Source organism: Onychostruthus taczanowskii, unplaced genomic scaffold (assembly GCF_017590055.1).
Source record: "Onychostruthus taczanowskii isolate IOZ18803 unplaced genomic scaffold, ASM1759005v1 scaffold111, whole genome shotgun sequence".
NCBI lineage: Eukaryota > Metazoa > Chordata > Aves > Passeriformes > Passeridae > Onychostruthus > Onychostruthus taczanowskii.
The window spans coordinates 1,749,626-1,766,488 of NW_024497741.1; the positions used below are offsets into that span (position 1 = coordinate 1,749,626).

Below are 16,863 nucleotides of genomic sequence, written 5' to 3' on the forward strand. Positions count from 1 at the left end.
ATGTTTAGGACCCTCCTCAAGTTCAGTTTTACTCATTATCCCAAACCAAAGAGCAACTGAGCATCTTCTGAGCACTCCAAGATCAATTCATAACTGATCACGTGGCGCCAGGCAGGATTCATCATGCAGTGTACTTTTCCTCCCCCTGCTTCTTTGCTTTGTGGTAGTGGTTGTAATCATCATACAGATCCTTGAAGACCTGCCTCACGCCTGCTGGGAGCAATGCATTTAAGAATTTGATGTCCCGTTCAATGCAAAGGTCAAGTATGTGATATATTCCTTCTGTGAGATGTGTCTTCACAGCTGGATGCAAAGTCACCTGCAAGAAGAACAAAATTGCCTTGAACTTGAAGACAGAAAGGCAAGACAACACCATTTCCACAGTCAGTATACATTAAATGCTGACAACATTATCCTTTGCATCAGACCATCTGGAACAGCCCATTAGATAAAATCCAAGATTTTGACTTGTGCAGTATTTTCCTGAATTTTGCAAACATGTTTTGCAAAACAAGCACAGCCCTTGCAGTAAAATCCACAGGAGTACTATACACATTGCTGCAGTGGCAAAGACACTAATCACAGGGACACTCCTCAGCACAACTCTAATTAAAAAACCCTAAAATACTTGCCTTGGATTACACATTTCAGTAGATTCTGTATGTCTCATACAGGCTGTATGCTATTATGTCAGTTTCAAATGAGCACTTCATTTACATTGGGTAGAAACAATTTTAACTTATCACGTAACAATTTCATATTTATCTAACAATTTTTTCTGAGTACTTCAATGTGCACGCCTTAATGAAAGAAGCCCTCAAAAATCTCAGAAACATACATTTCCTTAATCTGTTTTAACACCAAGAATCAGGTACCTTGCCTGAAGTCATGCAGAAAGTTGGAGGAATACAAGAAATTACTCAGGACTCAGCACCCTGCTCCTGACATTACCTCTTGCTCAACCCCACAACCAGCAGAACCGCCACTACAACCAGGAACATCAGCACTGACGCTGGAGCCCTCTGCTGCTCCAGGCTAATTGAAATTTGTCCTATGCTCACAAATCACTTGCTAAATACTTCACTGCCCAAGACAGTGCTGGCCTCCGGCATCAATGCGTTATTTTTGCTGCAGAACCTTATCTTATCTTTTCTGAATCCCAAAATTAGCTTTATGCCTCCAGATGTGAGCCTCTGCACTCCAGACCTAATGAAAATCACATAAAAAGCCGTCATTAAAATTCAGGCCCCTTTCTTCCTTAGGCAACTAATAAACTTTCTGCTAATGAAGTGCACTCCTCATCATTGTGACAGGCTTCCACTCTCTTTCTGCCCTAAATGTGGAACAGCTAATATGTTTTGTTAGATCCACTAATATAGCACAGAAAAACATATAGCAGGCATTAAGGCACATAAGATTTCCTTTAGATCTGTGACCCTGCAGAGTTTGCATGTGCAAGAGGTTGTAATTTTCCCCTTCTCTGTCAGTTGATCAATTGGTTTGTTTACAACAGATGTTATTTCTCCCTGCACTGTGCAATACAGTTGGAAAACAGCTGAGCATCACAGCTCCCAGTGAATGCACTGCGCTGGGCTCTCCCTTCCTAGGACAGAGAAATGACTGCAGAGAACAAGGACAGGAAAACCCACAACCAGAGGGCCCACTTGGGATAAGCAGCTGTCTCAGAGCCACAGTTAACGGAACTGCATCCCTCACATCACAAATTCATCTGGACCCATGCCTTATTTGGGCCATTCTTACTTTGCAGTTTCCTATAAACACCAACAACACCATGGGAAGCAGAGCCAAAGATTTAAACAGCTGCCACTACTGGCTGGCAATTAATTATACTTGTAAGTGGTTTATGGTCTATACAGTTAGCAAAACCAATTTGTCAAGCATTACAGAGTTCTTGATGTGAGACATTAAATGTGTGAAGAGGTATTCCTCTATTGCTGAATTAAGCAACAGCTCATAGGCAACAAGCAGAAAGCACTGCCAACAGTATGAAAGAGATGCCACCCACTCCAGTAAGGGATCTTTCTAAATTAATACAAAATAATTTATGGTATAAAGAGGAAGCACTGAGGGAGCTGTTACACAACGGCTTTAGGGATAAGTGACTGTTTAGGCCAGTAGCTTTCATCAGTTCTAGTTTGCAGACCCTTAAAAGGGTTCCAGTAAGTGTGCAGATGCCTACATAAAGACTTAAATCTACTAACATGTTTTTCTCAGTTATCTTTGATGGACCCTCAGGGTCTTCATATCACAGGGAGAAAGCCACTGATCCTGACTCGGAAGAGATGAATGGTTAAAAGAGCTTTTCTGTCCCTCTGCAGAGCAACATGAAAGATGTGTACATGCCCCATTTAAGACAAGCATGTGAGGGCCCCCTTTCCTCTGATATCCATCAATTCTCAGCAGTCTAATGAGCAAATAAATCATCACCTACTTGTGATCTATCTATTCTGTCAGACAGAAGACACTCCTTTGCCACAGTGTCTGCTGGCTCACTACACCAATTTCCCCTTCCACACCCAAAGGTTCCAGGCATACATTACTGATCTGTGGTTTCAGCTATCATCCATCACTTTCCATTTCCCAGTGAACATCTTGCACAAAACTTTCCTAGACATCTCATGAGACTGTGTACTCCTGCTAATACTGAGACAAGTGTCCTTTCAACTTAAAAAGGTCGTTTGACAATTCAAGTCAGGCTTTCAAACTTACATTCAGTGATGACCAGATTACAAAATTCACAGATGATTAAAGGAAAGCTACCTTAACAGCAATTTTTCCTTTGCTGAACTACTACATTCAGTATGTAAACAATAACCAACTAACCAGGAACAGTAAATAATATGGCTAAAATCTGACATCTCCCATTATTTTGCTCCCCCATTCCACCCTCCAACAAAAAAAAGAAAAAAGACGGGCGACAGAGAAGGCAGTGAAGTTTAACCTCTGTAATAACCATCATGGTTAGTTGCACTGGTTACACCACAATCCTTCAGAAACACAGCACCAGTTAGGATTTTCTTTTTGTAAGAGGGTCTTAAAACAAAGACTAGATTTCCTTTCTGTATTTCAGCCCATGCCCAGGCCAGAACCACAAATAATCAGTTTGCAGATACTTGCACCACAACAGCATTCAAACCCTGGTGAAATCTGCATCTATTGGGCTGAAGAAAATGACAAGCTGAAGTTACCTCTGGATGAGAGAAAACACTGATCTGGGTCTGGCATCCATAAGAGTAAAAGTAATTGCTTTCAATAAGGGTCAGAATAATATCTTTGGTACAGAAGGAGAATTACCAAAAAGCTAACAACTCTTGCCTTGTGGCAACATTTTTTTCATTTTTTCGTTAATCATTTAGACCATATTAAAAGATTTTTTCCAGAAGAATCTTCCACCATTACTTTGCCAGATGGGGACTTAACTGCTATCAGTCCTGGACAACTGAGACTATTTGGGAGATAAACTTAACTACCAGATGTATAAGGAAGACATTTTCAACAATGATAGTGCCAAAACTCTGGAACATGTTGTCCAGAGAGGTGGTGGACATTTCATTCAAGGCCAGGTAGGATGTGGCTATGAGCAAGACATTCTCAATATCTGATGTATTTCAAGATGTCCCTGCTCATTGTAGAGAAGCTGGAATAGATGACCTTTAAATCTTTCAACCTTTCAACCCAAATCATTCTATGATTCTATGAAGAAAAGCAACATCCAACATGGCACTAAAGCAAAACAGCTTTGTACCTAGGGACTACATTGTTTTACCTTAAAAGACAAAAAACACAGTCCACACCTTTACAAAGTTTTCCAGGAGTTTGGTAAGAAAGATTCTCATGTATTCTTGCATAATACAAAAGTCTAAATCAAACCTGCATCTCCACGAGGTATAACAATTGTAACTTCACACATTTTACAGAATTTAACAGAGTTGCCTTTGAAACAGAAACTCCAAAGCTAGCTCAATACTGTGGCACTTTCAAGATGGATGAGAGCATACCTTCTGCAATTCAGTGACATAGTGAGCCACAATGAAGGCAGAAAACACAGTGAAGTCCTCCATTTCTGCAGCAATGTAAGTATACATCCGTTCCACCAAGTGTGCACATTTCAGTATCATTTCAAACTCATCCATGTTGCCTAAAACACAAAGTGAAATGCAGCCTGGCATTTGAGGTTTAAAAACATTAGGAAAAAAAACCCAAAGAATCATTCAGTCTTCCATGATCCTTGAACAACATGAGGCCAAGCACAGCTTGCCTATTTTATCATCTTTTCTTATCAAGCCACAGCTAGAGGCCCCCCACAACACACAAAATACATCCCTTAGAGTGGCTACTTTGTAGAAGCATACTGATTCCAATTTCATGCGCACTGCAAGAAAAAAATTACTTGTTATAGATGTTGAAGTGCTCACAACAGCAGTTATGGTCCTTTTCACAATTCAGTCCCAACTAGCACTGTGGAGGAGAGAATGAGGAGACAAGAAAATTGTATTCCCTGCCTAGAGAAAATCAGAAGACATTTCTTAGAAACAGCATAGTAAGAAAGCTCTTTGATGAGATCTATTACGTGGAATAGATGCAGCAAAAGCTGCATCACTGGAGGTATCTAAAGTGAGACTGCTGAGATCAGCTAAGAATTAACTCAGTAGGCAGAGAATGAAGAGAGCTAGTACAAACAAGGGAGAAGGGAAATCCAGAAATTACTTCCATGTTACCTGTTACAAAAACAGAATGATCCTGCAAAGACAAACAGCATCACTTTCAGCTTGAGGATGCCATGTACCTGTAAGCTTCCTGTGATGACTGCCTTATGTAAACATATTGCAGAAGCAAGAAAATCCTCCAAATCTGGCACCAGTTTAACATACCTTTTCCTCTATCACTGAGCCTCAGTTAATATATTCCTTTACAATGAATACATACACTTATATTTGCCCACAGCTGTGGGCAACACATCAGCTGAGATAAATCTAAACATGGCACAGGCTGTAGGACATCTGCAGAAAGCTGGGATACAATCAGTTTCAGGCCATGAAGTAGCTTATCTCAAAACCCTCCACTATTAATGACAGGGTATCTGTGTCCTGGTCATCTTAATCAGTGTGGACATCTCTGACTTGTCCACTTTGACTGTGTAAACTCTTTAATAACTTCCTGTAATAAGTCTGTTTTTTCCCCTTCCTCTTAGGATATTTAATTACCCTTATTCCAAATCCTTGACCATATTGATATATCATCTAATCCCAAATGATGCTTCGGATACAGATAGAGTTCTTATACTTAGCACAGAATGGTGACAGCTCAACTCTGTAGTAAACATAGTTCTAATCTAAAAAAAATCCATTTAGTAGCATCCATTTGGGATTATAACTCACACATATTAGCATGAATCACTGGAGCTCACAGCCACCATGCTTGAAGACACAGGGTTTGACAGGAAGAGCAGAAATTGGGCACAGTAAGCCTTACTGCTTCCTGTCTACTTGCCAGCCAGTCAGTGAAGAATAACTTACTCACCAAAAGCAATGCTGTCTGCATGCAGCACCCCAGAAGCCCCAGTTATCTTCCTAAGCCCACTACCACAAAGCTCATCCCCAGTTTTTCATAAAGGACAGGTTTGACAGGGATGACAGTTTCAATGCCACAACTAGGTTTTGAGGACTTTGTCCTGTTCAGCATCTCCTCTTCTACAGTATATATATAAAGCAAAGGTGGAAAAGATATGGTACCTCTGTCTCCTTTCTGACGTCCTTCATGCATGACAGAAACAACCAGACGATGGAAACTGCTCAGAAAGGACGGTGCTGCTTTCAACAGCACCTGAAAAACACATGAAATAAAAACATGTGAGAATACATAGTAGAGGGAGTGGAGAGGGTAGAAACTATCTTCTCATTCTGCATCCTGAGCTATTTGTGCTTCTAGACTCAATCATAGAAAAAGGAAACATTTTCTCCTAACCTAGCACCAGATGCTCATAAGCAATCTGCTGCCAAAGAGCAACAGTGCAGGCACAAGCAAAGCAGGAAAGCAACTGAAATTATGTGATTTTGAGATTCCCAGCCTTTTAAATGACAAGCAGTACAATGCATTTTCATACTATCAAGACAAAATATTTCAAAATCATAAAAAAAAATATTCTATCACTAGTATGTTTGCTCTTTCAAACCTTTTCCCCTTCTCCCACCCCATCACAGATATACCTTTGGATGACACTGCACAATAGAGAAGAGCACTTCATGGACCCCCAGGAAGACACCATGATAGTCTTCTGTCTTCAGATGATCCAGAGGGACTGTTAGAAGAATGCTGAATGCCAATGAAACGTGATGTGGATTCACAAGAATCCCTTCTCCCTGCCTTAGCAGAGCTGTTACAGTCTCTAGAATAGGTATAACTATGATGGAAATCAGTGCCTGGTCCTGACAGGCCTCTTTGGTTTGCAGCTACAAGACAGGAAACAGACAATGAGAAATGCATTAGTGTTGGAACACCAGAGAACCCTAAGCTTTGACTGGAGTCAGTGGAAGTAGACTGGTGTGAGCTGGATTGGCAGGGAGACTCCTGCACCTGAGCCATTTTCATGCACTTGTGCCCGGTGTGAGGATGCATATGATGCATTTCAAACAAACACTGCTGTGAGCATTGGAATGGCGACTGGAATGACAACTATTCCCCAGCCTCCTGAAAACCAGCACCCCTCTTTGCACCCCTTCACACAAATCCAATGATGCAGTTCACCCCTTTACATGCGTGCAGACCTATCAAAAGGGGCAGAAACTGCAAGCTTATGATTCTCAGCCACTGCAGAACCAACCACTGATAAATTCTTGCCTAGAGACATCATCCCAAGAGAAGAAAAACCTACATCACTAGGTTATATCCTGTACAAACAAAAGGCGGGGAACTTGGGTTTGATTAGTTTCAGTTTAGTTTCCCTTTCATAATTCAGTGAATTTATATAATTACTTTTTTCTATAAGCACTTGTTTTGTTTTGCTGCTGTTGGCTTCTGCTGCAACACATGGCTGATGGTTATCTTTTTTGGACAGGAAGAAGGACAGGAGACAGAGTCTCTACTCTGCAGTCTAGCAAGTTTCTCCCAAGCTCCATATTACACAGTGTAGTTCCATAAAATTACTGTGTATAAGAAATGGATGACCTGCACACTGCACTCATAGGAGATTTACTTGAGGAAGGGGGAGAAAAAGGGTCTACACAAAAATGTTCAGATGAATCTGGCATGGATTTGTTTAGTTTTGCTCCTGTGTGCCTCTGTGCACGTTGGCTGTATCCACTAGAGAGTCTAACAGATAGGAGGAGTAGGTAATGAAGTTACAATAAAGAGATACTTACAGCTAAAGCTGTGATTATCTGTGGGCTGGCAAACCAGAAAGCTTTCCCTTTGTCTCCACTTAATGGGCAGCTGAGCAACAATTTGGTTAGCAAAACAGCTGACAATACTTCCTGCAGAAAGCAGACAGACCATCAGTCAGGGGTACAAGGCACACTGGCTCCTTTCATGTACAAAAGAGCTCTTTCAAGGTCAGTGGCACTTTTGAGCATTACCAGAGCCTAGACACATCAAAGACCTCCCACCAATACCTCTCTTTGGAAATTTTGAAGCAAGCAGCAGCTCAACATAATTCAATGCACTGAGCAGCACTGACCCAAATGTACTTTACGCCACATTTGCTTCACAATCAACTTACTGTACAAAAAAGCTTACATGACTTTTAAGAAAGGAAAGCCTTCTCATACAACTGCCACTAGATAACAGAGGGAAGCAGAGGCAATACAAGGATACCAATACACTATAAATTAAGAATGCTGCTTTTGGCAGCAGGGTTTTTTTAGTTGCTAGTTGTTTATACAGACTGATAAAAGAAGCATATTGCAAGCTATATTCAGGTGGCAGGAATTATCTGTGCAGTTCAGGAACTCCAGATACACCTTCAAAAAGATGCACCAAGAATTGATGCAGCACATCTGCCGCTCTTCTGACAAATAAGATAGGGCCGGAAAATCCCACAAATTTAATCCCAAGTGTCATTCTCAAATCACTGGACTCTCTATGGAGCATACAGCAGACTTTTTTTTGCCAGAAGTGTTTCATACATCACCACTGGTGCTTAAGCTGCTCTGACAAAGGCCACATAATTTAAAAAGATACTGAGTGCTATCTGGGTATTGCTGAGTAGTCTTTAGAGCAGCAAGTACCAAAAGCACAGGTGCAGTTTTGGTTTTACTCAAAAATGCCAGCACTTCTAGAAGTGCCTTTAACCTTGTAAAAAAAAAAAGCCACAGATAATCACTGACTGCTGGTATCTGTTGTGCAAGAGCTCTGAGCAGCAAGTAGGAAAGAGCTTTCAGAATGGCCTGTAACACCACAGCTGTGTGATTTCTATTGACAATATATGGACTCGAGACTGCTGAGTCCTTAAGATGGACAGAAAGTTTTCTGAGTAGGTTTCCATGATCTTTCCATCTCTCAGTTTATATACAGAACATAGCACAGTCACAAAGCCCTTATCCATGTAAATTAATTTGACCTGATCACTGAACACGAAGCAGGAAGAAAAAAAAAATATTTAACAAATGCCATTCAGCCAACAACTGCTTCAAGATACAGCAGACTGCAGAAGGAAGCTGACAACACATTAAACTCATGCCTTACTTTAGCCTTCTGCTGCCAAATATTCCTCACTTCCAGTCCCTGCAGCACCAGCCTCATTATGGCATAAAACTCCTCAGCAGAGCAGTTTCCCAGCACCTGCACAAGCACCTCTGTCAGCTCTATCTCCATACTTCGGATCACCTGGATTGTAATTGCAGGACCTGCGTATTCAAGAGACAAAAGCAATCAATTCCCAAGACAAGGACTTCCACAGGTAAGAAGAGGGCAAACTGAAAATAAAACAGTTCTGAGGGTGCTTATTTAACACTCAAATAAATAGAGGGTTTGATACTTTCTGCTTACCTTTCTCCCCACTAGTGCAATAACTTGATGATCTCAAGTATATCCTACCATCAGGTTCAGAGCAGTCATCATACCAACAAAAAGTCTTCAGTAATACAGAAAGACTACACCAAAGCAGCTGCACAAGCCAAGGGAGCAGGTTAAACCAGCCACACATCTTTCTACAAATGGTGGCCAGAGATCCATCACAAATCATAAAAATATAAAGCTTTTTCTATGACTACTTAACAGCAATGCAAACATTGAGATCACAACTGCACTTCATTTGAACAGTAGTCTCCAAAGAAGAGTGTGCACACCCCAGGGTGTGCACAAGACAATTCACTGGGGTGTGGGAATTATCTTTAATACAAAAACATATTTTAAATAGTGTTTACTTCATCTTTATCTCATTCTTTTAAACATTTTCTGTATGTGTGCTTTATAATATACATAGTGGAATAGCACATGTATAATTTGTAAGTAAGTTATATTGAGGCTGTGTGTTCAATTTCTTAGCGTATTTTAATGATAGGTGTATGCAATCAAAAATGTTTGGACATCACTGCACCAGAGCATGCCAGTAATAAGTTTGACAGACTCCAGCAGTTTGAAGAAGTCAAAGAGAACAGTTATTCCTGCTCTCTCTTTGTGAATGAGACAATATAAAGGAGCCATTAGGTCCCACAGCTGGCAGCAAAGGGTTTTCATGTAATTTCCGGCTCTGGCTCTTTATTTGGTGAGGATAAAGGAACCCACCTGCCAATATCCCACAAAATTTATCAGCATTACCACATGGTGTTCATCATCCATAACAGTTAGGTAACTTCCATTGTTCTATAAACTCACCTACCAGATACAAAAGCAGATGAGTATTTTACTCTAAGATCTGACCTGGTGAAGATCAGCTGCTTCAGTGGTGCCTGCTATACCAATTACACAAGCAGGACACTGCAGTTCAGCCCTACCTCCAGAAGTATTACCATGTTCCAGTTGCTTTCAAAATGGTATACCAGGGATGAGTAACTCAGGACCTCAACTTTATTAAAATGTTAACATCTATCAGAAGATCATTACCAAACTACATGGTGGCTGTGGTCCAGGTACCAAAATATTGCCTCCTTTAAAAATTTCCTGTTATGCATTTAAAAAAGGATAGCCTGCTGTTTTAACACAAGTAAACAAATGCAGACTTTTAAAGAAACTGTATGCTTTGCTAAATGGCTTTTAACCCACAAAATTAGCAAAAGAGGTGAAGAAAGAGAATTTTCATACCAGAGAGAAGCTTTTTTATAGCAAAAACAACCATGACTGCAGTTTCTTTTTCAGGATACAGCGCTGGCACAGAGCAGAAGACAGTCAGGAACTGCAACGCAAGCTGAAGGAACTGCAGATTACTCCCTGCACAGGGCAGCTCTTTCAGTATCTGAGAGTAAAACTCTTGGTACAGTTTAACACGGGGCTGCTTCCAACACCCACTGGGCTCCTTCTGCCAGTCCTTCTTGACAGGATGGCTCAGATCTGCTTTGAGGAGAGTACTGACAGATGGTATGAATGCCACAGGCAAAGGCTGGTTTGGGGTGTTACTCTGAAGACCGTGTTCAACAGTTCTGACCATCTGCAGAACCACTGGTTCCAACAAAGCACACAGCACATCCACAGAATGCAGCTTCTTTTCTGGCAGCTGCTGGAGGTGCAGTGTGACAACATGACAGAGTGTGGTGAATGCTGTGAGCAGCAATTGCTCAGTTGCGGGATTCCAGTTTTTCCACTCTGTGCTTTTGGCTGCACCTGTGTCTGGCCTACAGCTCACCAGGAAAGACATGAACTTTTCCAAGTTGAGCTTCACACTTTGTCTTCTTTCAATAATCATCTGAAGAAAGTTTTCCAAAAACTCTTGGACTTCCTGGACATACTGTGCCCAAACAGGAACAGTCAAGATATCAGTGAAAAATTTGCAAGCTGTAAGCTGGGAGGTCATGACAGCCTCAAGAACATCGCTGGCATGTAACACCTTAAGAACAGAGTTGGAGTTCCTGCCAGCTTGCAGGCATCTCAGGAGGTGGAGGCAAGTACTTAAAACCTTCAGCAGTAACAATTTGCTGCAAGAGACACTAGCCCTGGTATTAACTAGCAGAGATAGCAGCACCAGAAAACACCGAGTACAGTCAGAGGGAAGAAAACTGTCTAATTTCAGGAGCGAAACAATTTCTAGCAAACCCAGGCATCTTTGTAGCTGACGTTCTTTCAGGATGACAGGGCAGCCATTTTTTGCTAACAATGCTATACATTGGGCAACTTTCTCCAGTGTTTTCCAAGACAAGCTCAGCTCATCCTTCTGCACTTTGTTTTCTGATGGTACTTCCAATGGATCAACAGTTTTGCAAGAAGCCAGAATTTCTTCGTGCCAAGGAATACTAGTCACAGACAGCTGCTGCAGTGGCAGATCTACTGAATCCCTGGTAGAAGTGGGCAGCACCGTAGCAAACTGATGAATAAGACGGGTCAGAAAAGCACAGTGCAGGACCCTCATTTCTGGAAGAAGAGAGCTGTGGATCAAACCAAGAGATATCTTCGCAATGCTGATGGAAGGCTCCTGGTCCATGGCAGCTTCCTGAGCTTCAGCCAACATCAATGTTTGTAGAAGCACATTTGCAATGTACTCTACATCTTTTAAGGAAAGATACGGCAACAGGATGGTCAGGTTGGATATGACGAGGTGCCAGTGTGCTGTGGGGTAGCTACGTTCTGTTATCACGCTGATATCACCATTCCATGGTTCAGATTCTCCTCTGCTCATGGTGGACTTCCCAGACTCCAGGATGAAAGCTGCAGCATGATGCAAGGCCTGTAGGTCAGCTTTGGTCTGCATTAACATCATCTTCATTTTCTGAAGTGTGAGCAGTTCTAAGCAGTACTTACTAGTGGAGGCAAAACTACTTGCGAGTTCCATAACTCTCCTCCAACACTGCTCCTCCACACCAGGCAGAAAAGCTGAAATGCCCCAGTGCCTTGCAGCAGGTTCAGTAACAGCAGTTTCAGCTGTTGGAGACACGTATTTACTGCAGCTAACACCAAACAGAGCGTCTACTTCAACCCAAGTGTAAACAAGGAGGAGAGCAGCATCACTGGCCTTTCTTAGCCAAAGCTCTGACTTTTCTTCCTCTCTCCTAGGAGCTTGCAGCAGCTCCATCAGTGGCTGAGTTATTCCCTTCTGTATGTTTGCCATTAAACGCTGAGTGCGAAGCACAACAGGGGAAGGAGTGACATCATCTAGGCTCCTCATGTTGAACAGAAAAGCATGCAGCACTGAGCACACTGACATCAGCTTCAAGGCCATGTCAACTGACCCTTCAACAGCTGGAATGATAAGGGTCTGGCATTTCTCCACGAAGAGACACAGAATGTCCAGGATCTGGTTGGGTGGCAGTTCAAGAAGGCACTCACGAAGCTTTGCTGTCAGGCCAGCAGAGAAGACGGATGGCCTCAGTTCGTCAACAGCTGGCCGGCAAATGACTGTCAGCACCTCTTCAAAGAGCCGTGGGAACTGCCTCAGCTTAGAGTAAATCTGGAATACGGTGCTGATGAGAGTCTCCTGTGGCTTCTTTGTACGTGGGTCATAGGCCTCTGCATCAATCCAAGCTGATGACACCAGGTCATCCAGGTCTGGCTCTACTATGAGGTGGTTTAATGACATCAGGAGTTTGAGACACCTGAACCAAGCAGGGATGGAAGCTTGGGAGTGTGTCAGCAGCATCTGTGCTAGCTTCCGGTAAAACCCAAACTGCACCTCCTTGTGCCGGATACGGTCACTGGCGACATTATAGATATCATTGCTGAGCACCAAGTTCAGAAGCTGCTCCAAAGCAAGCAGTTCCATGCTCCAGTCCACAGGGAAAAGCGTATCACTCCTCCCCGCCTCTTGCAGGTCAGAGAGCCTGAGACAGCCAAAAAGCCTGCTGAGCATGTGAAAGCACACAAGGTGGTTTTCTGCCTTACAATATGAGTCCAGAAAGAGCTTATATAGCAGAGACACCGAACCAGCCACAACTGCTCCGTGGAGGGCAGGTTCACACAAGTCACTGCCCAGCTTGGTCTGCACTGTGTTGACTGGTAGCAAAAGAGTTTTCAAAGATCCTTTCTTCTTCTCCTGGGATTCCTGCTCTGACAGCAGCTCTTCTTTGTAGGATGAGAAAAGCTCAGGCTGAAATAACCCAGCATGCAGCAAAGTCTCTATTTGGCTTCGTATTTCTCTGCTCAGGTGCTGACACACACGGTTATCATCTGCTTGTGTCCAGCTCCTCACAGTCAGCAAGTGCCTCAGGAGCAAACATGGCTGGAGCAAGTGACTTGTCACTCGCCCAAACACACGGTTTGGGTTGGTTTGCTGCCTCTGGATCAGGAGGTACTGAGCAAAGGTAAGCTGGAGGACACTGAACAACTGGGAGCCCACAGCATCGTCAGAAGCCAGCTGCTGACATGCCAGCTTGGACAGCTTGCTGAGAAGATCAACCAAAAGCTCACACTTTGCTGTGTAAATGATGGACAGTGAAGGAGTAGAAAGGATGCCATTGGAGCAGCTCAGCACAGTGCCAATGTTCTGCTGTGTTTTTTCAGAATAGGCCTCTGATAACCTTTTGTTTATGATCTGAAAAAAGAAACAAAAACAAACCCCAAAAACCAGTCAATTTAGCATACAAAGATAAAGCCCATTATGATGAGCCAACAACACCTGTGAACTGTGGCTGCAAGCAAGGGGGATGTGCCAACAGCTGCTGCTGTGCCTCTCACATCATAGGTTTCAAACTAGAAGCTCCACTGCCCTTGCATTTGTTTGCAGCACAAGATGAGTAAAGAAGCCCCCATGCACGCTGCTGGCAACAGCATAAGACTATCCATACTTGATACGAATGGTTCATCCTGCAGAAACGGAGTAGGGGTAAATTTCTTCCCTTCTTGAATGGTCCCCAAAATTACACTCCCAACAACAACAAACCCATACACAATACACATCTCTGCTCTGATACAGGGAGCATATTTAGTAAGAATGTCCATGACTAAATATCATCTTTATATTTGAAAATGAGACAATTTCTGGTCCTGATATCTGGAATGAGACCATTCTCTTTTCCCTTTGAGGGATACACATTTCTAGAGAACTGATGTTGCATTTCTCTTCCTTTTCTCAAACTTTATGTGTATTTCCCTGCTGTTTTCTTCTTCAATCCACTTTTCACTCACTCCCTTTTGTCATCTTCAGATAATGTCTGAAACAAACTCAGTAACAGTTCACAAATCTGTGTCTATTTTGTCAAAAACCTTACCTGTCTCCATCCACCTTATTGTGGATGGTTCATCTTCTCAGCTGCAACAGTGATGGACTAAAACAGACCCTTAAATTCTTCCCACTGGACCCTTTACCACCTCTATCCTTAGTGTTCGGGGTACCCTGTCCTGTACCTCTGACCTGATCTTCATCCAAACAGGTTTTCATACCTAGACCACATTTAAATTTGGCACACTTTCTGCATAACATCTCTGAAGGCCATATTTCATCCAACCAATTCTCCATACTTCACAGTTCAATTTCTACATGTAAAGACAATCTTTTCTTGCTTCCCTTCAACCTGATCAAAAATAAAAGGATCATTTTCCCAGGCATTTTCACTGCCTTTGCAGTCGCTCACTAATTCTGCCATTTTTAACCTTAGTGCTGCACAAATACAAAATGTATTGCAGGACAGAAATAGAGAAACTTTTAGTACAGGTCCTACAAACTATCAGATTAATACATATTTCATGCAATATCTGACACTTTGAGGAAGAGTCAAGTACTGTAAGAGATACATATTGCTATCCAGAATTTTACCAGATATCCACAGTCATAGTTACCTCTGCAATTGAAAAACTGAGACCAACTGTCTTCCCACTCTTTAAGAGATCCTGTAGTCTTTTACTATGGATAACATTGTCAAGATATGCCCAGAGTTTTTCAACAACTTCATCCTCCAGTTCATGTTTCTTGTTGTAGTTGGAAACCAATGCCTGGCTTACCCAATCGAGTAAAACCTGTTAACAGAAGAGAAAACAAGAAATCTTTAACAACCCCCAAGCAAAAACAGGACAAAAGCAGTACCTCCTCACAATTACAGCATTTGTGCCTTGGGAACTGTGCTACATCCAAACAGAACAGCTCCTGAGTGAGCAGAGAAGTCTGCTCCCAAAGGTTTCAATTCCTAAGAGCTTACGCTCTATACCAGACGTTGGACCTGTGCTTGCATGTACCATCCCAAAACAGCTTTCAGGAGTAACATCTTTACTCTGACAACATTCTAATTCTAACAGTTGATACTGGTTGCAAATGCAGTCTTTTAAATCAGCACTCAGAGAATCAGCTTGTTTTCACTTTCTGACAGGTGCTATTCCACTCACATTCCTTCTCTTCATATGTTTAAATTCACTACCTAAAAATTCAGGCCTAGGAATTTAGATGGATGCAAACTGGAAAAGACTGAAATCTACTAATTACTGTTTCAAAACTGAAGTTGTGGTGTATGGCTAAGTTTAATATTTTAAGTAACAGAAATAACAAGAACCCGAAACACAGATTTTAGATGTGCAAACCCCAGGCCTGAAAGTACTACCAGGAACAGGACGAGAGGAATAGGATGAGACACCCCTAACTGAGGGAAACACTGCACAGACCTTCAAGAAACAGGATCAAAACAAAAGACTTAGGAGACAGTGTGGGTTCCATGAAGAGAAAACCAAATCACCTTCCAAGCAGCAGTCCATGAATGCACTGTGTGCTCTTTGCTCATGCACAGCAAGTTCTGAGCACCAGAGAACACACATACAGCCTCAGACAGTCCTCCCATCCTCAAGTTCTTGTTTTTAACCATGCCCAAAAGCATCTGACTTCAGAGCATCCTGTACTGGACATAATACCAATGGCAATGACAGCTCTAAAGACAATGATTTCTTGCCTCTCTGGGAGACAAACACAGGCACTATCCTCTCTACAAGAAAGTTTCTTCCATCCTGCACGAATGCAGGGCTTTTTGCTGAAGCTACCTGCATGCTGTTATACCTATGCTGTTACAAAAACATTTCATGTAGCGACAAAGAAACCAAGAGCTGATCACAAGCCTAAATCAGTGCTGTATTTACAGTGCTATCAGCTAGCTAGAAGCTAGATCTGGATTTTAAGAACTGATTCATCCACAGCAGCAATCCGCCATCGGTATTTTCTTCTTTCATCACTGTTCACCACTAAAAAGTACTCACTTGCTCCTTATTAGGCAGGACGCACTGGTGAGAAATCCACGCGAAGCGGGCTAGTTTGAGTTTGTCCTCCCAAGAAGTTTTGGCGCTTTTCAGCTTCAGGTAAATCCCGGAGTAGATCGCTGCCATGGGGGCGGCACGTGGGAACAGCGAAGAGGCAGACACGCGTCTGGAAGAAACGCCAAGCAAGAGGAAGGCGGTCGGACGGGCAGCGGCCCCGCACCCGGCACTCACCCACGTGGCACCGCTCGGGGCCCAAGCGCCCGCCCGCCCGCCCGCCAGCCAGCCAGCCAGCCGCCCACGGCCCCGCTCCCCAGCGCGGTCCCTCTCCCCTCCCAGCCCCCGGTCCCACTCGCCTTCCCCTCCGCTCGCAGGGCCGTCGCTGCCCGCTCCCCGCACCCGGTACGGCCGGGCCCTGTCCGCCGGCCGCTGTCCCCGCCAAGCCGCGCCAGTCGAGCGCCGATCCCGGGAGGCGGCGCGCTGGGGCGAGCCCGCTTCGATTGGCGGCCAGAGGGCGCTTGCGCGGCCCCGGCCCCGCTCCCGCCCGCCCCGGCGTGTGTCAGGCGGGCCATGGAGTAGGTCAGCTTTGGTCTGCAT

General features: G+C 43.3%; 1 protein-coding gene across 1 annotated transcript; it reads right to left on the reverse strand.

The window, feature by feature from the left end:
• Positions 1-3: 3 nt before the first annotated feature.
• URB2 (URB2 ribosome biogenesis homolog) lies at positions 4-16,836 on the reverse strand. The gene is made up of 10 exons (XM_041424074.1): positions 16,623-16,836; positions 16,270-16,435; positions 14,875-15,051; positions 10,258-13,630; positions 8,701-8,861; positions 7,380-7,490; positions 6,228-6,470; positions 5,754-5,844; positions 4,020-4,159; positions 4-319 (listed from the first exon to the last, which is right to left on the reverse strand). The coding sequence occupies exons 2-10, from the start codon at positions 16,393-16,395 to the stop codon at positions 122-124; spliced, it is 4,620 nt and encodes a 1,539-aa protein (XP_041280008.1). The 5' UTR covers positions 16,396-16,435; positions 16,623-16,836; the 3' UTR covers positions 4-121.
• Positions 16,837-16,863: the final 27 nt, after the last annotated feature.